A 24,330-nucleotide genomic window follows, 5' to 3' on the forward strand; every position below is an offset into this window, starting at 1 on the left:
TGGATGCTTCTTTAAACACTAGTTATTGTCCCTGTTCATCTGTTTATGTGTATGTCTAATAATTACTCTGTGTACTGGATTCCAGGAGTGATTGGGTATACAGTGGGATCATTCTTTAAAATGAAGGCAATGTCAGGCAGGTAGCTATTTGTAATTCTTTTCCACATTGGCTCTTGGCTTTAGCCTGTCCATAGGTTTGGTCTGGAGGAGCACTATTGACTTCTCTTTCCAAGTACTATGGCTTTAGAAATCATGTCTAATTCCAAAGCTGTGACTAAAGACTATCCCACTGGTTTCTGCACTCATAGCAACATGTGATCTCTCCCTCTCGTGTTTTTGTTTCTCACAGGCTTTACATGGTGTCTTGACTTCTCAAACTACAAGTATGTAGTCTCATATTCATTCAACCGAGGTCTTGTCAGCATCCCCTGAAAACTTTCTATTTTTGTGGTGTTTCTTTCCCCCCATTGTGCCCTTGAACTTCCTGCTGCTTTTCCAACTCTGAACTACTGCCAGTGTGTCCTCAGCACAGGATGACTGCTGCGCTAAATTTCACTCTGACTTAGATTACAAGTAGGGAAATTTCTACAAGAAGACGTTAAGGGCTCATCTGGAACACCTGCCTTTACTTGGGGATTCCTTTTTTTCAGTTTGACTGTGGCACTTGGGAGGCTAAGATGTAAATGTGGTGTTCAAGGCCATCCTGGGATATGTAGAGAGTTTAAGGTCATCCTGTGTATACCAAGACCCTGTTCCAGAAACCAAAAATAACTATATAGCAAATGCAACACAGCAAAACCCAGTCATTAAGTGTACTTTGTCCAGCTATGTAGGTTTTGCATGAAAGATCACTCTATAATAGCCAGAAAGCCAGGTCTGGTAGAAATGCCGTATTCTAAGCTAGGCAGATTACTAGGTGATAAACTGATTGCCACAAAATCATGAGAGCCTGAGTTCCATCCTCAACAACCTTATGAAAAGCCAAGACCAGAAGTATGTGTCTATAGTACCAGCCCTGGGGAGGTGAAGCCAAAGGATCCCTGTGTTTGGATAGCTGGTCTAGCTGAATGAATTAGCTCCAAGATCAGTAAAAACTAGATGTCATAAAGCAAATGGGGAGCAACTGAAGAAAATATCAGATGTCGACTTCTGATGCCTACATGAACATGCATGTAAACATGTTTCCCATCTGCAAAATCTTGTGAATGCATACACACATACATGTGAACAGGAATATGTCTTCAAAACATTCCTCGTTCATTGGTTCTTAAGCCATAGCATCAATTTGATGCAGCTGGAAGGAACACATCACATATGCCAAAGTCCTACACATTAGAGATTCTGGTTCAGGGAGCTGAACAGGAACCAGGAATCTGCATGCCTAACACATGCCCATGTTGTATTGATGCCACTAATCTAGAAATCACATTTTGAAAAGCACTTGCTTAGAAATAAGTCTTGAGGAAAAGTATTGGGGCTCACTATATACATATATACATAGGTACATATATACAGACCACACACTCATGCATATGATCTATTTTATGTTTCTCTTGATTCTTTCGTGATTCTAGACCTCTCTTGTCTATGTATTGTTTCTTTTTTTCAGTACTGAGGATCTAGAACTTCACAATACCAGGGACTGGCTCAACCATTATCACTGGACACTGAATTACAACTCCGTCTCTCTTTTTCAGTTTTTATTTTAAAGCAGAGTCTCATTAAGTTTCCCAGGCTGACCCTGAACTCATTTTGCAGCCCAAGCTGGCCAATAACTTGAGCTTTTCCTACCTTAGCCTCTACAGTAGATGGATTGATAAGCGTGTGTCACCATACCTGGCATGAATAACAACTTTACATTAAAATGCTATATTCTCTATTTGATTGGCAATACAAACAAAAATATATAGGAGAATAGTATAGTAGAATTGTTTGTTGTTTTACTTTACGCAAAATTCACTTTTTCCTCCTGACAGCCTGTTTTACAACATGGTTCTGTATATTCAAGAAATAAATATTTAATTTTTATTTTACAAGTCATTAAATTTTAATTTCCTATAATATATAATTGAGATATGTAGGATCATATAAATGTGAATGCATGTGTGTATTTGTGCACATGTGTGTATAGTGTATGCATGTGTACATGGATGTCTCAGCACTGAATTAACAAAACACAAAATGATCATAAGCCTGTATACAAAATGGGTTTCTGGACTCTTCTCCTGCCCTATACCGTGAGTCCCAGTGCACATCTTATCTATCCAGTAATTATCCTCCCATGTGTGCTGGGAACTGAACTTAAGGCCTATACTTGCTAGGCAAGCACTGTACTCCTGAGCTGTTTCCTTGGCCCCAGCTTCTCTGTCTGCCTCCATTATTTCTGAATCTCTGCTCATTTGCAAGGATTCAGGCCAGATGGCTCCTCTGTGCTCTGACTCACACTTTTCTTATGAGAAATGGGCTCATAATGGCGGCAATTTTGCGAATGGCATTTCTATGCCTGTGACATGATGTTCGTGGTGTCTACAGGGCGGTCACTGGGGATAAGAAGTGTCCTGTTTGCCAGTCTAGAATCTTCTAAGCTGAGAAAATACATCGCCCTTACTCCTCCCGGTTTTAATCAACATCTGATAAAAATTTCCTTTTCCTGCCTCTTTAATTTATCTGAACACTTGCACTAGGAGCCTTTCTTGGCTTTGTTAGAAAGCTCTATGATGGCACATTAAAGATACTTTATTTTTTCATCTGCAAGGTGTGATAAATGCCATTTCCATTTCAGCTTCAGATATTTGCTTTCAAATATTTTAATGAAGGCATAGTTGATGTAGTAATCACCAAAGAGTAATTCCTCAATTCCCCTTTTTTTACAGATTCACTTCGATGGCTGGGACCACAAGTATGACTATTGGATGGATGCCGACAGTCAGGACATCCACCCCATTGGGTGGTGCGATGTGACAGGGCATCCACTGGAAGTGCCATATGGTGAGCGATTTGGTCTTTGTCGTTGCTTGGAAATGTTTGCCCTGAATTCCACTGTTAATGTTGCTTATTTATGTCATTATAGTCACTTGAACACATAGTAACAGATAGGTGAATTAATTAATCAGCATTCTAGCTGCTCTGGAAGCCAGTTATCCACAATTAAGCCTCAAAGGACAAGCTTTAGACAGATGAGCTGCAACAGTCACTAATAAATAATTCTCGTGTTTTCCAAAGCAATCTTTCTTTTCTACCATTTGGCTCGAAGAGCTTAGCCTGAATTTCTAAACCCATCTAGTTTTGGTCATTAAAGTTTGATCAGTTCTTTAAGCACCCTATGATAATTTTATCATATACAACAAATTATAAAATTTTCAAAAAATATTAAATATTCAAAACTTCAGGAATTTTAAAATAAAAGTGAAGGAGCGTTCTATTTTACTGGGACCTGCATTATTTCTGCCTTTGTAGCCACTTACAGCTAAGGAGGAAATTAAGCACTCTAAATTCTAATGAGCCTCTGACTAGAATACCTTATTTTGTCTGAGGGAGTCCTCTGACCCCATTAGGCTGGCATGGCTAATCACTAGTTCCAGGCCTTCATTCTGACATGCTCTGTTCTTCTGTTTGTTTTCTTCCCCTTGCTGACTCTTCCTTTCATCCCTCAGCTTCTTAAGGGGAAACCTGAATGTTAGTAGTGAGGGAAGCTGATGTTGGGATGCTAATAGTTAGGACAGCTGATGGTGATGCTGTCAAATGATGATGGTGCTTGTCCCTGAGAACTCAAGGCCTCACCACTTATGTGACAATGTACTACATTTTGTTGAAGCAAAGATTGACATTTTGTCAATCCCTGACTTAAGACCCTGAGTGTTTTCCATGATGCTAGGTCTCTCAAATTCAACAAACTCATCAATATGCTTGTCCAGGAGACTTACACAGTAGCTGCAAGCCAATACTCTACAAAGGTGGAACTGAGGGAGACTAGCCAGCAGTCTGTAGAGGTTCTAGGCCATGGAAAGATGTTAGCATGTCTGTTTGTGCTATACGCTGATCCAGCATGTATGTGTGTTTGTGTGTGTCTGTCTGTCCATGAGTGTGTGTATGTGTATGTGCATGAGTGTGTGCATGTATGTCAGTGTGCATGTGTATATGTGCATGTGTGTATATGTTCATGGCGTGTGTGTATGTGCATATGTGTATGTACATATGGGTATGTGTATATGTACATGATTATATGCATATTAGTATATGTATGTGGATGTATGTGCATGAGTGTGTATGTGCATGACTATGTGTGTAGATGCATGAGTGTGTTATATAGACGTGAGTATATATGTATGTGCATGTGTGTACATGCATGAGTGTATGTGGTGTGCATATGTGCATGTGTGTGTCTGTGAGTGTGGTGTGTATGTGACTGTGTGTGTGTGTGTATGTGTGTATGTGCATATGCATGAATGTGTGTGATATGTATGGTGCATGTGCACCCACACACATGTATGCATGCATATGTGTGTGCTTGAGTGTGCATACATGTGAGTGTACAGGTAGAGGTGCCTGTTCATTTGGAGGCTAGAGGCGGACACTGGGTGTCTTCTGTGTGGCTGCTTGACTTATTGCCTTGAGATGAGGTCTCCCTGGCCTGAACTAGAACCTTTGGATTTCAACTGGACCAGCTGACCAGTGAGATGCCCTGCTCTAACTCAGCTGCTCAATGCAGCCATGCCCAGCTTTTAAGAAAGCAGGGACTTTGAACTCAGGTCCTCATATTGTATGGGATGTGCTATTACTCACTGAGCCATCTGTCCTGCCTCTCAGATCCTGCTTCTCATTCTCTCTTAACTGCACACCCCAGCATGCCAAGACATAGGTTCTCTTGTCAATTAGCATGACACCATTCACTCCAGCACACATTTTTCAACCAGTGATTTTCTTATCTAAGAAGGACTTCAGCCTGGAGAGGAGTGAACCAGCATCACCAGTGTAGGGGGAGCTCTCTCTATTCCAGCTCGCCTGGCTCACTCTTTTTGTCAAACCGCCCTGAAACTTCTTTTCTTTTTTTATTATGGGACATTAGATGTATTTCCATTTCAAATGTTATCTTCTTTCCCAGTTTCCCTTCTCCCATCCCCCTACCACGCCCACCTCAGCACCCTGGCATTCCCCTACATTGAGGCAATGAGATTTCACAGGACCAAGGGCTTCTCCTCCTATTGATGCCTGACAATGCCAATCTCTGCTACATATGTGTCTGGAGAGCCATGGGTCCCTCTATGTGTACTCTTTGGTTGGTGGCTTAGTCCCTGGGAGCTCTGGGGGATCTGGTTGGTTGATATTGTTGTATATGGTGTTGGAAACCCCTTCAGCTCCTTCAGTCCTTTCTCTAACTCCTCTATTGGGGTCCCTGTGCTCAGTCTGATGGTGCAGGCAACCTGATCTGTGTCAGTAAGGCTCTGATAGAGCCTCTGCCCCAAACTGTAACTCAATCTAAGGCCACACCTCGATCTTCCACTGATTTCCCTCCCTGTCTCTTGTCCCCTCTCTTTTGGAGCTCTGTCACAGTTTCCCAAGATTCTCAGAATCTGGTTTGTTCTCTGGAAGTCCAAGTTCTAGATGAAACTATCTGTCGACCAGCAAGAAGTAAGCTACATGGAAAGCACGGGTGGTTCCCAGGTCCCTTCAGTATTCTTTGTTGGCTCAGAATATTAATAAGATGTGTTTCCCTCCTACATGCCTCTTAAAATTGTACTGTTCTGAAAGTACTTGCTGACCATTGCATGCCTATTGATTACCATTGAGGACCTCGAAGCATTTAAAATTAATTATCGATTCTGGAATATGATGAGCAAGTGCTATAAACCAAATCGAGCTGAGAACTAAATTTACTACTTTTAAAGTAAAAATTGGAATACATTATGAATGTCAAGGGTCAAATAAAATCATTCCCACCTATTTGTTCAAAATTCTAGTTGTCAGGTAAAATGGACACAACCTGCCTTTATGTAAGGCCTCTTCTGCTCTCTTCCTTCTCTTTCCTCTCTTTCCTCTGTCTCCTCAGTGTTTTGCATGTGCACAACATTGACTCTACTATAGACATGTGCCCTGGCCTCCTTCCCCTCATTTGTGATTAAGACAATGAACCTTCCTTGGGTCTCCCCCTACCCCTTCTCAGTCTCTGCTTATGACTCCCTTGTCTTCTGTGTTGGATCTGTCCCTTGTACCTAGTGCAAATCTTATGTGACACTCGAGCATTGAAAATGAATCCTTAAAAGTCCAGTGTCACAGTGTGTGGCTCTGACCCCAGAACAGCAGCCCGGCAGGCACTGAACTCCCACACATACATGCACACATCGGCATACCTAGAACTTGAAAAATAAAAACAAATCTTAAAAAAGAACCCTGCAGCAGCAAAGTCCTCTCACAGGAACCAGGCTTAAACAGATCAAATATGTGATATGAAACTCCTCTGCAATGCTTTCAGGTCAGAATGAAAACAAACAATAAAAATGTGCCGAGACACATTGGCTATAAACCATACAGTTGAGCGGGAACAGCCGGTTGCTTTAACCACGCATCGATGTGGGCTACCACCTGCAGCTCTCAGACTTTCTCCTCAGGGTGCATGGAAATTATTTGTTCTGAAATGATTGGAGGCACACACTATGAAAAGATCTGGCGGAACTTGGAAGGATATGGTGGTACATACTATCCTGGTGGTACTGTTCCTTCCACAAAACGCCACAGGGAAGGTTCTTGAGCATTCTTTGTGAGGTCCATCGCACCTGATAAAACTTGACTCTCATTGCTTATATTCTCACATTAGAAAAACCAGAATGAAAACTAAGTTTCTCTCTCCTAGTGTGAGTATAAGATTTCACAGACATCAGAGAGATTATTGGATCCCTCTCCCTAGAAAATCTCAGTCAACCTAGAACAGGTTCTGTATCCTTGAGAATTACCAAAGATATGCATGTAGAATATATTATTACCAGTTTCTCTGTGTTTGCTCAATCTAATGGTGAGGGAACTGATTTATTCAGAGATGGGTGGCCAGCTGTCCTGCCCTGAGCTAAACCCTGCATATATTCCTGTATAAACTGGTAAATCTTCTAGGGTTTCTCTCCCTCCTTCTGTCTCTCCTTCCATCTATCCCTCCTTCTCTCTTACATATGCCCCAAGCAGTGTCAGGTTATTCAGTTGATAGAAGGCCTAGAAGCCAGATCATACCTGAGGGGAAGGCAGGTTTGCATCTTCTGGCAATATTAGCAGTGCTGAATGCTAGCCAGCAACTCTAAGGCCAGTGGCTTGGTCTAGGGACTGTCTAAGCCCTTCCCTCCCTTGAAGAGGAGTCCCTGGGAGACCTTTGGGCAACCCTCTGGAGTTAGGCTTCAAGACAGTCCTCCCACAAAGAGGTTTCTGAGGTTGTAAATTATAGGACCCCTCCATAACCCACCTGGCTGTATTAAAGGGAAAAGACGGCCATGGCTCACCATCCACTTGTCTAACAGCCTGTTGCATATGGACAGAGCCAGATGGGGTCCTTTCCTAGAAATACAAAGCTGCCCCAGAACCAAATGAAACAGATCACCAATGGAGACAATTTCAGGCTCATTTAGGGACTTCCAGATTATACTGAGGTGCCCGACGTGCCCACTTTAGTGCCAGCACAAGGAGAGATAAATGGAACTATGGTGTGCGTGTGCGTGTGCGTGCGCGTGCGTGCGTGCGTGCGTGTGCGTGTGTGTGTGTGTGTGTGTGTGTGTGTGTGTGTGTGTGTTTGTGTAGATTGGTGTAGAAGAATACATCTCTGACCCCACTTTGCTCCCTTCCGTGTCTTCTCTGTTGTTTCAATTCTTGAACACAAACTACCCGTTTAGTTACACTGTCTTCTGTTTCCTTTTTTTTGTCTATATTTTTTTTATTAACTTGAGTATTTCTTATATACATTTCGAGTGTTATTCCCTTTCCCGTTTCCAAGACAACATCCCCCTAGCCCCTCCCACTCCCATTCTATATGGGTGTTCCTCCCAACCCTCCCCCATTGCCGCCTCCCCCAACAATCCGTTCACTGGGGTTCAGTCTTTAGTGGTGCTCTTACTAGGATATTCATTGCTACCTATGAGGTCAGAGTCCAGTCCAGGGTCAGTCCATGTATAGTCCTTAGGGTAGTGGCTTAGTCCCTGGAAGCTCTGGTTGAATTGTTGTACATATGGGGTCTCAAGCCCTTCAAGCTCTTCCAGTTCTTTCTCTGATTCCTTCAACTCCTATTCTCAGTTCAGTGGTTTGCTGCTGGCATACGCCTCTGTGTTTGCTGTATTCTGGCTGTGTCTCTCGGGAGAGATCTACATCCGGCTCCTGTCGGCCTGCACTTCTTTGCTTCATCCATCCTGTCTTCTATTTCCAATGTGGTTCATTTGCTCTTGCCATAGATTTTTTTGAGAATTCATTCAGATTTATCTTCTTAGAGAAGCCTTCCAGGTCACACTGTCATGTCCTGAGAGGGAGACAGTGGCTGTTGTGCCAGTGCTTGTCCTTGGTCTAGCATCTCCAAATGGATACCTACGGCTCATCTAAGAGCAGAATCATCACCTGTGTCCCCAACACTTTATTCTCAGAGCCCATCTTGGGTTCTTACCTGCAGACCTCTTCCTTTTCTTTTCCTTCTCTCCCTCTCTTCTTCCTCCTTTTTGTCTTCTTTAAGGTGGGTTATATGGGAGGCTCAAGATGGCCTCAGACTTGTGATCTTCCTGTCTTAATCACCCAAGTGCTAGGATTACAAGTGTGTGCTTCTATATCTTCCTTTGGTGGAGTAACATTTTTAACTGTGGCTATGGAGTTTGTCTAATCAGGCCTCACAGGAGAGCCAAGGGCCAGACAACCCCCACAACCGAGAAAGGACATTTTCATGAACGGAAATCTGGCAGGCAGAAATTGAGATTTCCTAACTGGTTTCCAGGCCTAAATAGTTTTGTCATTGTCCTTTCTTTAGCTTCTGTTTGATTTATATTTGGAAGTAATTACAAAGCTGGATTACAAAGCCAATGAAATGAAATATCATTATGAAATAAAAGTGTAGACTGGTAGAATACTTGTGTGTACCATAATGATAGCCCATACGGCCTCTGCTGTTCATGTTAAGGACATGCAGAATAGGGCTAATCAGTTTAACTATTAGACATAAATGAGCATCACAGAGCACAGCTAGTTACAAGATTCAGTTTGGATTCATTACACAGCAGACATATACATGACAGAATGACTTGGAAATGGACCATATGGTCCAGCCTATTGTGTATCCTGTTAAGTGAGATAAAATAGTGACAGTCTGTTGAGAAATGAACAATTGATAATGTCTCCTCTAACAGGCTTTATCTTGGGACTCTGGAGAACAGAAAACTTTTATTCAATTAGATAAAAATTTGCTTGGTTTATGAAATAGAAGTCAGTCTGAGTACAGTCCTCATATGGGACGATAAATTTAGTGATGGTTGAGACCATTCCAGTAGTAACGTAAGAAGTGTGCTAACCTGGCAGGTATCAGCACATTTTCAAACCTGTTCTATTTTAAAGAGAACTGTGGAAAGAACCTTTCTGGAAGTACTTGTTCTTCCAAAACACAGCAAGAAGGTAATCAGCAGCTTTAAGAGTCCCTGAGTACTCATTGACTTAATAGACAATTACAGCATATTGTGCTTTAAAAAGTTAGCTATTTTAGAAGTCCCTAATTACAGATTTACATGATAGACTTATCAAGAAAAAATAATACATTTCAAAATGTGCTTACAGCCTTAATGATATTATCTGCTTAAAACACTCCTTGGTAAAGGGCTTACCTAGCGTCTGCCTTCTGCCAGTGTGATGGCAGACATCACTTTGTTCTACACAATGTCCTGGGCTTCTAGTGCTTCATCCAAATGTTTTGGCAGAGGCCTGCCTCACACCCCACAGCTAGATGACTCCACTCACCCCCAGTCTCTGTTAAGAGTTGAGAGGCTCTATACAGTTAGTCTAGGCTATCAAATGTACAGACCAGCTCTGTGAGTGTTGCAAAGAAAACACTTGCCAACTCTGAAAGTCATGAGGTGGGCGGGAGAACACTAAGGCCCAGCACATCGTACCATGTCCCAGTTGTGCTTTACCTCTGGTCATGGACTTACAGAGTTCAAGAACGTAGGAAGACAGGAAGTCTTTGTTTAGGCAACATATCTTTCAGGATTTCTCTGAGAGAATTTTAATCTTACTTGACAGACCATCCAGGGAGAAGGAAAGAGGCGTGGACAGGGATTGTGCTCCTATCTGCAAACCCCTATAGGAACCAATCATGGAAGCCTCCTAGATGGAGCCATTGATTGACGGTTGATGATGCAACCCAAGGAAGCAGGCTACCACTGGATAGATAAATTTTATATCTCTACTGTATTAACTGCTGTGTGGCGGAACTTGCAAATTCCCATGAGACATAATTTTGCCTTAGGAAACTATGGGTTAGGAGGACACTGAGTCCCCTCTCCGTCGTGAGTGCACACCCACACTGTTGCCTAGGCTGGCACTTCCATGGCTGTCTCATACACACAGATTGTTGGATGGTTACTTTGGGTGATGCCTAGGTTAGTATTTAGTGCTAACATAAGACAAGGAACACATGTCTCCTTGGTGACTAGACTGTCTTCTTTCACAACTGGGAAGAAGGGAAGAGGAGGAGGCCAACTCCAGGGCTGCTTTCAAAGCAAGCTTAGTGGTGTTTAATCTCCTGCAAAAGCTTTTGTTCATTTGTCTCTCGTGGTATTAAAAAAAGCTAAGTAGTCCTTGATGGTTTATTTTACAAATAGGTGTATCCTTAAATGACTCATAACGATAAACGTAGAACCAAATATTTTTAATGAACACAGACATTATCTTCTTCACGTGGAAGAGAACTATATAGTGGTGATGGGTTTTCTTCACTCAGCATTTTAAGTGAACAAGAAGGAAGACGTTGAAATTACACAAACCTGGGATACGGAGAATGCCAGGAAGAGACAAACTTAGGAAGCTGGAGACTGTGTTACATATTTAGAAACTCTGAGCTTTTTGGCTTACTTTTTTCAAGAATGCTTTGATACTCCACAGAAGTGAGAAAGTGAAATGCTGAATCTCTTTTTGTTAGCAAAGCTTGTAAGCTCTGCATAAGGCTCCTATCTTTAGCGGAAAAGAGACTTAGCACGTAGGTCTTTTGGAGAGTGGCTTTGTGCAGATGTCCATCCAGCAATAGCCACTGGGCGATATACCCTGTGAGACACTCCTAGAATTGAGATGTTTACAAAATCAGAAGTACTCTGAACAACCATAGCCACTCCACCATTTCTGATATGACCCACTAGACTTGACCCCCATCTGCTGTCTCACACACACACACACACACACACACACACACACACACACACACACACACACACACACACCCCTAGTGGCATTCTGAAGAGTCCTGTTACATTTGTTTGCACTCCAACCTTCTCACAGGTCTTCTCTATGCAATGCTATTTTTGTAATCACAGAGATAAAGGTTATTAAGGCAGTAGTGGGGATGAAATGCAACTATTCATTCTGTACTGTAGACCTTCTCCTACAAGATAACCAGTCCCTTAGACACTCTAACTCTCCTTACTGCTGCTTTTCTTTGCTGCTTTTCTGAATATTAAAAGCATTTATTGTCCGAACAAATTGTAAAGCAGAGGAAAAGGAATGTGGTTCTGTAAGTTTTTATTCTTTAATGGGCAGTTTATGTGTCTTACATTGACAGAGATACACTCCCATCACTGGCTCTGAAGCCTTCGTTCTCTTTCTTTATTGCAATGCACTTGCTTTGTGACGGAAGCCATTAGGACAGGAGAAGAATCCCTTATGTAACCTCCCACCAAATGGTTCACAATACCGACAGCTAGGAAAAAAAAACACAATAATCTAGCTGAGCTGAGATTCCACAGCCTATCACAGTGCTAGGTTCTGAATTCAGCAAGTTCTGCACAGCAAGTCTAGTCACCATCAGGGGAAAACACGTCTCAGCCCAGCAGAGTAGCCTACATCCAACCATCAACCTAGATGGTGGGCATCACGGAGGACAAGGTAGAGACACTCAGAGCAGCCAAGAAGCAGGAAAATTACATTTTAACACATCCTATGTTCAGGAGACCTCTCATACTTGAGAAACCTGTTGAAACCAAGGAAGGAGGTGAAAATCTTTCTCTTCATGTCCTGTAGAATCCACTCAAACTGGGACCTACTTAGTAGCTTTCTGCCTCTTGTGGGTACTTCCATATGTTATATATTTACAGAGAGAGAGAGAGAGAAGAGAGAGAGAGAGAGAGACAGAGAGAGACAGAGAGACAGAGAGAGACAGAGAGAGAGAGACAGAGAGAGAGAGAGACAGAGAGAGAGACAGAGAGAGAGAGAGACAGAGAGAGAGAGACAGAGAGAGAGAGAGAGAGAGAGAGAGAGAGAGAGAGAGAGAGAGAGAGAGAGAGAGAGGGAGAGAGAGAGAGAGAGAGAGAGAGAGAGAGAGAGAGAGAGAGAGAGAGAGAGAGAGAGAGAGAGAGGAGAGAGAGGGAGAGAGAGAGGGAGAGGGAGAGAGAGAGAGAGAGAGAGAGATGTGAATTGAAAGGGATGCGCTGCTTCCAAACTCACCTTGCAAAGCCAGACTTATCCTGATGCTGAGGCCAGACATGCTTACTAAAAGGGAAGACATATGTGGGCCAATAATTCCCGATAAACGAAAATGCAAAACTTCTCTACAAAATACCAAAAATACTGAAATACTTAAATAGCTCATGTAAGTAAGATATATCCCCAAAACTCAAGAATGAGGTCAACGGAGGCAAATCAATAAATTTGATGTAATGTGTGAAGTGAATAAAGGACGGGCACCAGGTGGGTATGTCACTGATGCACAAAATGCTTTTGACAAAATTCAGCATACTGCGATGACAAAAATACTCTAAAAAAATGAAATGTAGGAGAGGTCCTCAACATAAAACCATCATGACAAGCTCACAGCTAAGACCATACTAAGATTGGAACAGGAAAAGAATGCCTACATTCAACACTTTTATTCAACATGTTGCTTGGAAGACAAGAAATTAAAGACATCCAGATTGGAAGGGATTAAGCTAGTGTCTCTTTGTTGATTGCATTCTCATATATATATATATATAATATATATATACATACATACATACATACAGTGAGGGAGGGAGGGAAGGAGAGAAGTAGGGGGATTTCATCAGAAACTGTTCCAACTACTCCACATGGAGAAAAATTAAATTAGACCCTGGCATTGTATGAATAAATTAACTTAAAATACATTTACAGCTTAAGTGTTAGGACCTGAAGCTGCAAACCTTCCAGAAGAGAGCATAGAGAAGCAGCTCCTTGACATAGGTTTGCTTATCTGTGGCTTTGCTATATCTGAGAGGACAAGCTATACCTATGTGGTTCCCCTAGCCTGTAACTCACTAAGACCCAGCTGGCCTCAGGCTCTCTTCCTTAACCTCCCTAGAGTTAGAATCTCAGGCTTGCAACTGCCTGGCTCTGACATTGGTTTTAGGAGTAAGCTTCTGAAATTTCACAGCACAGGCAACAGAAGTAAAAACAAACCATTGGCAATGGAGAAGTTACTGCAGATGAGGGAGACTACAGAGTGGCAACCTGCAGAAATGGAAGAAGTATTTACAAAGCACACAGCAGACAAGCAGTGAAGAGCCCCCTCCATAAAGAACTGCACAAGTAAATCACAGCTAAACCAGCACACAAGGCATCTGCAAGTCTGTCCTGGTGTACAGCTGCAGGAAAGCCATTCTGCTGGCTGCTTTAAGAGGTTGGAAGCATCTCTGTAAAGGCCCACACTTTTCTACAGCACCAGATGCCCAATTTTGTGTGTTTAAATAGTTAGAGATAATATAATGGGGGATAAATGCTTTACTTTGAAATACTGTGGTATATTTGGACTCTGACAGAGAAATATCTCCTGCTAAACTTAATATGTAGACTGTTGGGGGGACTAAGGACTTGTTTGCCGGAATGTTATCATATATAAAAGAAATACTCAGTTAATAAAAAAAGTGTGTGTGTTAGACTGTGTGTGTGTGTGTGTGTGTGTGTGTGACCTAAATCTATTAGTATTGGTTGTTTTTTAAGCAAATAAAAATGTCATCACTTTTAAAAAACACATATATATATAGATAGGATTGGTTGGTAGATGAATAGATAGATAAATGCTTTACTTTGAAATATGATAAACTTAATATGATAAATGATATATACAGATGGTTGTAGATAGATGATATGATAGATAGATGTGTAGATAGATGTGATGTGTGTGTGTGTGTGTGTAGGCAGTTAATTAGTTCTGCCCCTCATACGCCCAGCCCAGTCTAAAATCTTTATCTAGATTTAATACACTGATTTCAAATGTCTTACTTTCCTCCAAAGTTCTATTTATATGTCATAACATATTTTTCAGGGAGACTTGCATAATTCATCAATCACCTGTATGGGGCTTGATTCATGTATGATAAAGGCATTTTACAATTTCGCAAAGAAAATGTTTGACTGTTCTTCCTTAGAAGAGTGACTTCTTACTCCTTTTAAATAATTAATAATGCCTAAAATAGTATTCCCCCTTGGATTAGCTTCTTGGGAACTCCATCGGGTCTATGGTAGGGACATTTGGGAAATCATTTTTGTGTCTTCCTTACCTTTGCTATGTGAGAGACTCCTGTTGCATGGGCCGGTCCTCAGGACGCCCCAGTTCTGAATGGTTTTCTGTGCTACAAAGAGTCTTAAGGCACCTTTCCAAGAATAGTTTTTTTTCCAGATTAGCAAGGAAGTATAAAATTGACATTTTAGGGAATTTTCAAAAATTCCGTTTTGTAGTTCCACTTAACCATTACCTTCCCGTTCTATATCCATATTAAAACATTACATCTAGAAACCTTAAGATAAGCAACCATGACCTTTGGTGACTCAAGTTCTTGGTGCTTGAGAAGTTATTTATTCTAGTACAATAGGCATTGGTCAGGAGAGGATCATGGGAATGACTTGTAATTACACTTTAAAGACAGTACTTATTTGCACTCCCCCACACAAAATGATAATTATTTCACTAAAAATTTTGCTAACTACAAATAAGTATGTGAGATAGAAAAGTAAGATGTAGCTTGACAGTTTCGAATTTCGAATAAAGGCCATAAAACCTTACTTACTTGAAAAAAGGGAGATGTGCACTCATGAACAGCCTGTTTTATCTAGTAGTTGTGAGGTATCTTTCCGCTCGCCCTCCCACACTCCATTGATGACCTCGCTGCCTTAGCTGAGAGCACAGAAGGCACAGTGGACACTTTAATCATCCCCACCAGGGATGTGGCACCCCCTGGGCACCTGCTGTCTTGGCCCCCATTGGCCCCCGTTACATTTGCGGCTTTCCTGACGTTATCTCCTCACCCTTAACTAAGGAATTATCATCGTCACTCAGACAAAAGAATAGTAAAATAATATTTTTATTATTTTATAAAAAGGCCAATGCAAATGATATTTTAACCCTTAGCCCGCTCTTCAGGAATCATTTTCATCCCACCTTCTAAATAAGAAATCCTGAAACTGAATTCTCAGTCTGAACTTCTCTGCCCCCAGCAGTCTCCTCATCTTTCATGAAAATGGCCTTTGCCAAACCCAGAAGCGGGTGGGGCGCCCAGTGGTTCTCCCTCAGTATCTTGGTCTCTGTGATTCTCTGGTGTTCTCTCCTGAGTTTCCTTCCCTGGCTACCCTCTTAGCCTTCCTCCCGGCCTTTTCTGTGTCCACCCCTAAGCGTTTCCAGTTGGTGGTCCTGAGACTTTCCTTTATCGGCATGAACTCCCTGGAAATCCCATCCCATCCTTGGGCAGCCAGCATCCACTTTGCCAGTCAGGCCTTGCCTCTTGGGAGCTTGCTGATGGAGGGGTTACCGACAGCCTGCTCAAGCTTGGCCTAGAACAAGAAGCAAATGGAGGTCAGCAGGAGTGTCCCATCTGCTCATTCTCCATTTTGTACTTCCATCCCCAAACAGAAGGAAGACTCTTTTAATCTCGACCACATCACCACTCACCACCCTCTCTTCCCTTGTCCCAGTGGCTCAAGCACTCAGCTCAGTGTCCCAGTGTCTCATCTTACTAACTGCAGGACCCCGACTGCCCTGTCTTAAGACGCTTCCCCACCACGTGCACATCACTTTGTGCTTGCTCCCTGGTGTATGCCTGCATACTGCGTTCATTCCCCAGTGTTATGCTCAGCCTCTTACTGTATATTCTATTTATGTCAGCAGAAGCTAAGTTCCAAGAAGACTGGGCCTTTCCATTTTGTTGGTGATGTATCTTGAGACTGTGGAATACTGGGGAATGAATGATACTTCCATACTCCTCCTTAGAAGGACAAATAAAGCCTCAATGGTCGTTTTTAAAACTAAGTATCCTCATATTTCTGCTATCAGTGACATTTAAATCTGTCTACCTTTCCAAGCAGCAGCGTTTGCATGTTACGGTGGAGAACTGAGGCTGTGTTATTTAAAACCTGCCAAAGGAAGTGGGTTAAGTGCGTGTGTTTTCAGCAAGGAGTCGTCAGTCTGAGGACAAAGACGACACAGTCTGGTCCTGCTTCTCTGATGCGGTCTCTGAGCTCTCTGGACTGCTGTGCATCTAGATAGACGGGCCCTCTTCATTTGTTTTCATCCATGTTAACACTGCCCCTGTTCTGGGGTTTCTGCACACCTGAAGGAGCGATGCTTCTGAAAGAGGCTGTGACCAGTTTAGGGCTATGGGGAGGACAGCTCCAGACTCTGACCTATTCTGGTTGCAAAGATCCATCTTTTTCACAGTGGCTTATATCCCTTGGTCACCAGGAAGGGCATTTGGAAATAAGAAAGGACAGCCAGCTCCCTTCCCGGCTTTCCAGCCATCAGTACAATCTCTTACTGCTTTGACGGCCTCATCCTGTTCTGTCTGCATGTAACAGATCTCATGCCATAGCAACTCTGTTTCTGTAAAAAGGGAAATCGTCTGGTTTTAACAAAGGAAAAGCAACAGAATTGCTATTTTAGCTTAATGCTCTTCAGATGCCAGGACTGCACAACCCATTCACAGTTGTTTACTGGAAGAGGGCTCTTTGTGCTCCATGGTTCTTCTCTGGTGGCAGGTCTGAGGGCTGTGAACGTTTGGGGTCAAAGTTACATCTTTGTTATATTCCCGGTGCTTTGATTTTCATTCTGTCTGTCACCTCAGGGAGTTCACATCTTCCCTTTGAGGACTTCAGAGACAGGTGGGACAGGACAGCAATGCCTCTCCTTCACCCTTCTAACAGGTCTTCCTGTGGTGGAAATGCCAAATGGGTGCCACCTTAGATCGGTACACGGTGACCTTGAATAAAGGTCAGCGAAAAAAGACAGCCTGTGTGCCAATGACTACAGAGTCCCTGATTCTTAGAGGTCCCATTTCTGTCCCATGTTAGGATGAACAAGTCAGATAATTTCCAGTTTATGCAGACATTTTTTTGGTTGTTGTTTTCTTTGTCCTTCTAAAAAGTCCCTGACCCTTCTGTTTACCCATGTCCAAGGAAACTTAGACTTGACATGGCAAGTATCTCATACCAGAGGGTCAGAGACAGACTTCTGAACTTGAACTGAGCCAAGACTAAAGCAGTGGTTATTCCCATGGCTGTGGTAAGTCCTCCTAACCAGCGACCCAATGTTAGTTGCTATTGTCCGTATTTATTCAGAAAGCACCCCTATCGAGTAGCCATCCTGGATCAGGCATTGTGTGACTGACTGCCAGAGACACAGTGGTAACAAGTTAGATGTGAAGATTCGCATTCTAGCCAAGAGAGTCAGGAGTCAGCAAAGGATGAGAGATGATCCCAGGAAATGGTGACAGGTCTGGGACCAGTTCCCTAGAGACATAATTTAGAGCAGGGAAACTTTTCCTTAAGATTTGCATTTCTAAATATCCAATTACAAGAGAGATGTTCTTGGCATAAATACTACTTTATGGGGGCAGGGACTACACTAACTTGATCATAGGCTTCTTTTTTCTTAGAGTCAGTGATGAAAATCATTCCAGAATTTACAGGTTACTTTCCCCCCAACAGAGAGTTGACCATCAGCCATTCAGCATTCAGAACTCAGTGGGAAAGTGACTGGGATCAATGCATTTTTATTTCAGGCTCTTCTTCATCCTTTGCTTTGTCTTTTTGCTGTGGTCTCAATGTGATAGCCTTCCTCCAAGCCCTCAGGCCATGCCTGTCCCCTCAGCTCTAAGAAGCAGAGAAATATGGTGCCCATCAGGGATCAGAGACACAAAGCCTTGGTTAAAATTAAAAATAACTTTAACTTAATCCAGGGTGTTAAAATATTACAGAAAATACTATTAATTAGCCTTTTCTGTATGCGGCACATTACTGAGCGGCATGTAGGTGATGGAAATGGTTTCTGATTGCTTGGTTTTGGTCTCTGAGACGTGATGGGATCTCACACAGTACACATAATGTGTGGAAATCATAAGATGAAGATGAGAAGAAGTCTTATTTGTATTCTCATTTCTCCTTTCATGAATCCCTCTTCTTTATAATAAGTTGAAAGATCCCCTTTTACTAAATATGGTAGGATATTTCTCAACTAAGAGCTTTAAATTTTTAAGTACCAGACCCTCTGGCTTATTTAAGAGTTAGTTTTTATTTGTTTTTTTAAGAGCTGTCTCCTGGGGGCAGTTTAATTCAGTTTGAACTCTGTAACCTGGAGGCAAGCGCTTGCTGTGTAACTCTGAGCGATGCCTAGCCCTGGATGAAGCAATTCTTAGTTTTCTCTATTTGTCCTTCAATTTGTTTCAAGCTCAGGAGGTATCTAAGACAGTTTTCTGTTGTCCAATAAATGTATGGGATTTTGAAGTATTTATTCTAATATCACCAGGCATTAGGATTCTAATATCACCCAGTCTTGCTTAGTATTTCATGCAACACAATATACTCTGCATTGTGCCTTTATGGTCACAATTAGCTTCTTTTCTAGCCTATGAGCACCTCACAGGAAGAACTCTAGGTTATCGCACCCTTATTCATTTACAACCACTTACAAAGGGCCAGTTGTGTATCAGGCTACATGTTGATTTCACAGAGGCAAAACAGATTTGAGCTCACATCCTCTAACAAAATAAATGGATACCAAAAGAACAATTATTTCATTTGTAATTGAAGTAGGTTTCCTGTGTTGATATTATTCATGACTATTTTAGGGTTTTACTGCTGTGAACAGGCACCATGACCAAGGCAACTCTTATAAGGACAACATTTAATTGGGGCTGGTTTACAGATTCAGAGGTTCAGTCTATTATGATCAAGTGGGAACATGGCAGTATCTAGGAAGGTATGGTACAGGAGGAGCTGAGAGTTCTACATCTTTATCTGAAGGCTGCTACAATACTGGCTTCCAGGCAGCTAGGATGAGGGTCTTCAAGCCCATACCCACAGTGACACACCTACTCCAACAAGGCCACACCTCCTAATAGTGCCACTCCCTGGCACTGTTATAAGCCCATACAGACCATGACAATGACCAAGGAGGGTAGATTAGTGTGGGTTAGTAGTGAGGTTTGAAGAAACAGAGGCCACTCTTCAAGACATTAGTCTGCAGAGGGGAAAGAGTAAACGTCATTGGGGAGGGAAAGAGTGAATGGCCGCTGGGGAGGGGGGAATGTGGGCTCTGTTGTTTGTGTTTAAGGTTCCTTTGTGTAATGCACGAAATTAGATTGTAATTAAATTCTGGCTAGTTTCTCAATGTGATAGCTCCAAGATCCTGAAGAGTCAAACACTGAGTCCAGGCAACAACAGTGAGGAGATTGCTTTGAAGAGAAGATTTTGTTCCTGCATTGCAGTGGAAAGGGGGAGGGGACCAGCCATGAGATCAGGCAGGCAGGAGAGGACAGTTTCTGTCCACTGGTTCCTGTTTTCCCAGTTGGCAGCATTCAGGATCAGCTGCCTAGAGCAGAGCCAGGAGGTGAGTGGAGGATTTTGCAGAGTCAGCACTATGCATGGTTATTGCCTACCCTCCCTCCCAGAATGTACTGGGAAACACCTGAGGGCTGCCTGACTGAGTTGACCTGACTGAGTTCCCCTTCCCATAGCGAGAGTGATAAATACTCAAAGGAGCTTGAGCTCAGTTATATGCAAGAGGGTGTCCAAGAATGGCAAATAGAGGATCAAGTTAAATGAGGGAGTGGGCTTCCGCTGAGAGGGAACGGAGGCAGGGAAATAGATGGACTGATTAACAACACCCTGATAGAGCTGAGAACAGCTGGAGCTCCTGAGCAAGCCAGAGGGACAGAGACAGGCTGCTGTCATCAGCAGGACTGCCGTCTCAGTAAATGTGGGGCAAAGCAGTCCCAGTATGGTCCACTGTGTATGATCCACTGGAGACAAGGTCAGTGGTTCCAGTAGTAGAATTGCGCATGTGGACAGAAAGTGGGTGGCCTCTGGGCTTACCTGGGCCAGCCATTGGAAACAGAGTGAAGTTCCATGATTCAGAAGCCACAGTCTACCCCAGTGACATGGTAACACACACCAATTAGTGAGAGTGAGATTGGTGATTGTGTCCAGGAAGATGGGAGTCAGGAGGTCTGGGAGAGGAGGAAGGAAGCAGGGGGAGGAGAAGACTCATGTCTGCCACATGGGTACCCAGAGAAGAAGGTCTTCTGCACAGGGCTGTGGGGAGCATGTCACAGCAGTCAGAAGATATTAGAGCTAGGAGATGGGAAAACACTGATCCAGAGAATGGGAAGGGGAGCTGGTGGCTTGCTGGGCCTGAGGTAGAGTGTGAGAGATGGGAAAGGAAAGGTAAAACAGAGTTAAGACACATGCCTCCCAGGTTAGTAAGAGAGTATAGGATGGAGCATTCCATGAGCCATGTCTCCATGTGTGCATGTGCCTGTGTGCATGAGTGTGTGTGTCTGTACATGTGCACAAACGTGTGTTGGTGTGCATGTGTCTGTGTGTGTGAGTGTGTGTATGTGTGTGACTGTGTCTGCAGTATGTGTGCATCTGTATATCTGGTTGTGTCTGCGGGAGTGTGTGAATGTGTGTTTGTGTCTGTGTGTGCATGTCTCTGTGTGTGAGAGAATGTGTGTGTCTCTGTATGTCTGTGTGTGTGTATGTATATGACTATATCTGTGGTATGTGTGTATCTGTGTATCTTGTTGGTGTCTATATGTGTGAGTGTGTGAATATGTGTCTGTGTCTGCATGTGCATATTTGTGTGTATGTGTGAGTGTGTGAATGTGTCTGTGTCTGCATGTGCATGTTTGTGTGTATGTGTGTGTGTGGGGGGGGAGTGTGTGTGCATGCATGTGTGTTGGTGTAATAGGGATACGGTGCTGGGCTTTCGTCCCACTTACTGGCTTGGTTGTGGAGATATAATGGAAGTCAATCATCAGCTTGTGGCCATGTGGCCTTTGCCATTACCGATCTCTGAAAAATAAGTGAGCTTTCTTATGTTTCCTTTTAAAATTTTCTCATTTTCTTCTCCATGATGGCGAGCTGTGCTATGGTGGAGTCAGTGACAGCTGTTGCAGGCTTTGCCACATTTTATAAATCAGTCATCATAGTCCTTGGTGGTTGTGATGACTTAGTTTGTAACGCTTCATGTGACATCATTTACGTATTTCAGAATTTCCAGTTCTTCGGTGGGAGTTTTTAAGTCCTGTTCTTTTACTTCCTGAAGGGTCAGAGCATGTGAAGATCCTTCCAGGTCAACCTGCCTGCCCTACTCCTGGGTGCCGAGGAATAGGCCACATCCGAGGTCCGCGTTATGCAGGACACCACAGGTAAAGACTGTTTTAAACTTAAATCATCTTAGGGATGAATGAAAGCCTTTCATAACTGAGTCTCAGAGCCTGGTCCATCACTGTCCTTTCTCCTCTGCTGAGATGCTGAGACACTTCCTTAACCAGCCCTTCCATCTGCTCTCTTCTGACGTGGGAGGGCCATGGGCTGAGGAGGCATTTCTAAGTCTGACTTGAAGCCTCTGAGCCTCTGCTGTGCAGGGTTTCCCTAAAGTGCTACCTCTCTGATGTCTTCCCCTGCCTGTGACTCTGCTTGTTCTAAATCATCTCTGTACCTGCTGAGTCTTCCTTGTGGAAAATCCCAGAGACGCTTTCCTTTTTCCCTCCTGTTTTCTGTTTACTTTAAATTCCTTTTTCTCCTTTTTATTCGTTTGCCAAATAGATGGTTCTGTTGAAGAATATGAAGTGAAAGTGAAATTGTTTTGCGTGTTTTAGGTGTTCCAAAGAATACAAAGAACATGGCACTTATAAAAGAAATATAATTGAATAAACTCAGGAGCCTTTGCCATTGTTTCTGTCCTCATTAGTTTGTAAAGTTATTCACAGATGAATTTATTCATATCAATGATCTAGTAATAGAACGTAAATTAAAACTGAAAAGAACCAATATTAAGTTTGCCTACTATTAACTTTGCCTGTGTATATGCTTATATGAGTGTGTGTGTGTGTGTGTGTGCGTGTGTGCGCGCGCACACACACACGCACACGCATGTAATCCAAGCTGTAAATTCTAATCTGTTGTTTGCTAGGCCCAGGATTCTGCTTCGTTTAAAATTCAGTAAAATTAAAGAATATGAAAATGTCCTCTCCCAATCATAGCCATGTTTCAAGCACTCATTGGTCATCGGTGGCTGGGATGTGTAAGAGAGTTATGTCACCATAGAGTTCCATTTGACAATACTCAAGGGAGTCTCACACAGTATTCTGCCTTCTTTGCAATTTTTGGAGTGGTAGATTCTTCTTGGTGCTTCCTTTACAGTGATTTGAGTCATCCTCTTCCAGTGTAACCAAGTCCTATTGTTGCAGCCAGTCCTTCCACAAAGCCCTCTGAACATACTTTGTTGTGGAGCTGAGGCTCAGAACACTTTGGCAGTTCCCTGCCCAGCGGTATCCCCCATGTTTTCTTCTTCAAAGCTTCCTTGCCAGCATCACTGTGTGACCTCACTGGTTCACCTGTTCTGGGGATTCTGAAGAGGCCAGAGTGCCTTGGGTACACTTTCCCGGTTCTGGAGCTTCTCTAAACTCTTTACTGACCCAGTATGTCTGAAACAGAGGCTGCTTGGTGCTTTAAATTGGGTTGTTTAATCATCGATATGAGAGTGTTTGGTGTGCATTGTCTACCAAATCATCCCCAGCGCTTGGTTGCTCGACTAGAATATAAGGCAACAGTGAGTAAAGCATAGGGAGAAAAACAAAACAAGTCAAACGAAGAACACACCATAGATGTCCAACGGTGCAAACAGTGGGACATCTTAGTGGATTTGGAGCCATGAGACGTCACCCCACCTCCCAAACCCACAATGCTTGGGGCTGCCATTCGGTTGGGTGATGGCTCTGGTCCAGCTGTGGACCTGGTTATGACACAGCAGGGCTTGGATGAGTAAAGGCCAGGTGTACAAGAGCTTCCTCATACCAGGGATTCAGAAGTGAAAACGGACAGGAACGAACAGACATAATGAACTTATTTTTAATCTTAGAAAAGGAAAACATGTAAAGAATTAGACTTTTTACACTTGCACGCTTACTAAGGATCTACAAGGCACATGAGTAAATCCGTAATGTAAATAAAAATCCAAACTTACGTATGAGCAGAGACCCTGGGGTCTGACTTCCAACAACAGTGTTATATTAACCAAGGAGGCCATGCTGCCCAGTGGAGTTGGGTAGCCTATGGGAAGGCAGTCACTGGAGGGAGAATGGGGAGCTCAGGCAATGTGGCAAGCTCTAGCCACAGTGGACATCCATATCCTGGCTCTAATCATTTAATCAATTTTCTGCCCGTGTAGCCCGAGGAAATATTTAAAGTGACTTGTGATTAACTGAAGAGAGATACTGTGTGTGGAGTTTGCTTCCGTGTTCTTTGTGTCATTGTGGTCTAAGTCTTACACAACTCTAAACGTTCTGAAGTACTATGCTTCACTTCCTGTGTGAGGTGGTGTCTATTCAGAGACACACATGTCCACACGGTCCAGGCAAAAGCCCCATAAAAATCCTTCATCTCAACCCAGAAGGATTATCGTGAATATTGTTCCTATAAAGAAAAAGAAGGTAAGAAGCAGGTGAGGACTTTATACCAACCCTACTTCATTCACTCCGAGATATACTCCAGAGCCAACTGTAGCTTGAGTTGTTCCAGATAAATATAAAGGAGAAAAAAAGCCTTATATATTCAAATAAAAGTACTTTTCCGCCTTGGCATAGATTTATTTTTTAAACTCCAAAAGGCATCGTTTCAAAG

The 24,330-nt window shown here is 42.9% G+C and overlaps 1 protein-coding gene across 1 annotated transcript in view; it reads left to right on the plus strand.

The window, feature by feature from the left end:
- L3mbtl4 (L3MBTL histone methyl-lysine binding protein 4) overlaps window positions 1-24,330 on the plus strand; it is a 323,366-nt gene that overhangs the window by 122,175 nt on the left and 176,861 nt on the right. Inside the window, exons 11-12 of the mRNA XM_032899789.1 lie at window positions 2,874-2,988; window positions 21,752-21,854. Coding sequence (XP_032755680.1) covers window positions 2,874-2,988; window positions 21,752-21,854 — 218 coding nt within the window. The remainder of the gene's footprint in view (window positions 1-2,873; window positions 2,989-21,751; window positions 21,855-24,330) is intronic.

The sequence above is a fragment of the Rattus rattus genome, chromosome 4 (genome assembly GCF_011064425.1).
Source record: "Rattus rattus isolate New Zealand chromosome 4, Rrattus_CSIRO_v1, whole genome shotgun sequence".
Classification (NCBI taxonomy): domain Eukaryota; kingdom Metazoa; phylum Chordata; class Mammalia; order Rodentia; family Muridae; genus Rattus; species Rattus rattus.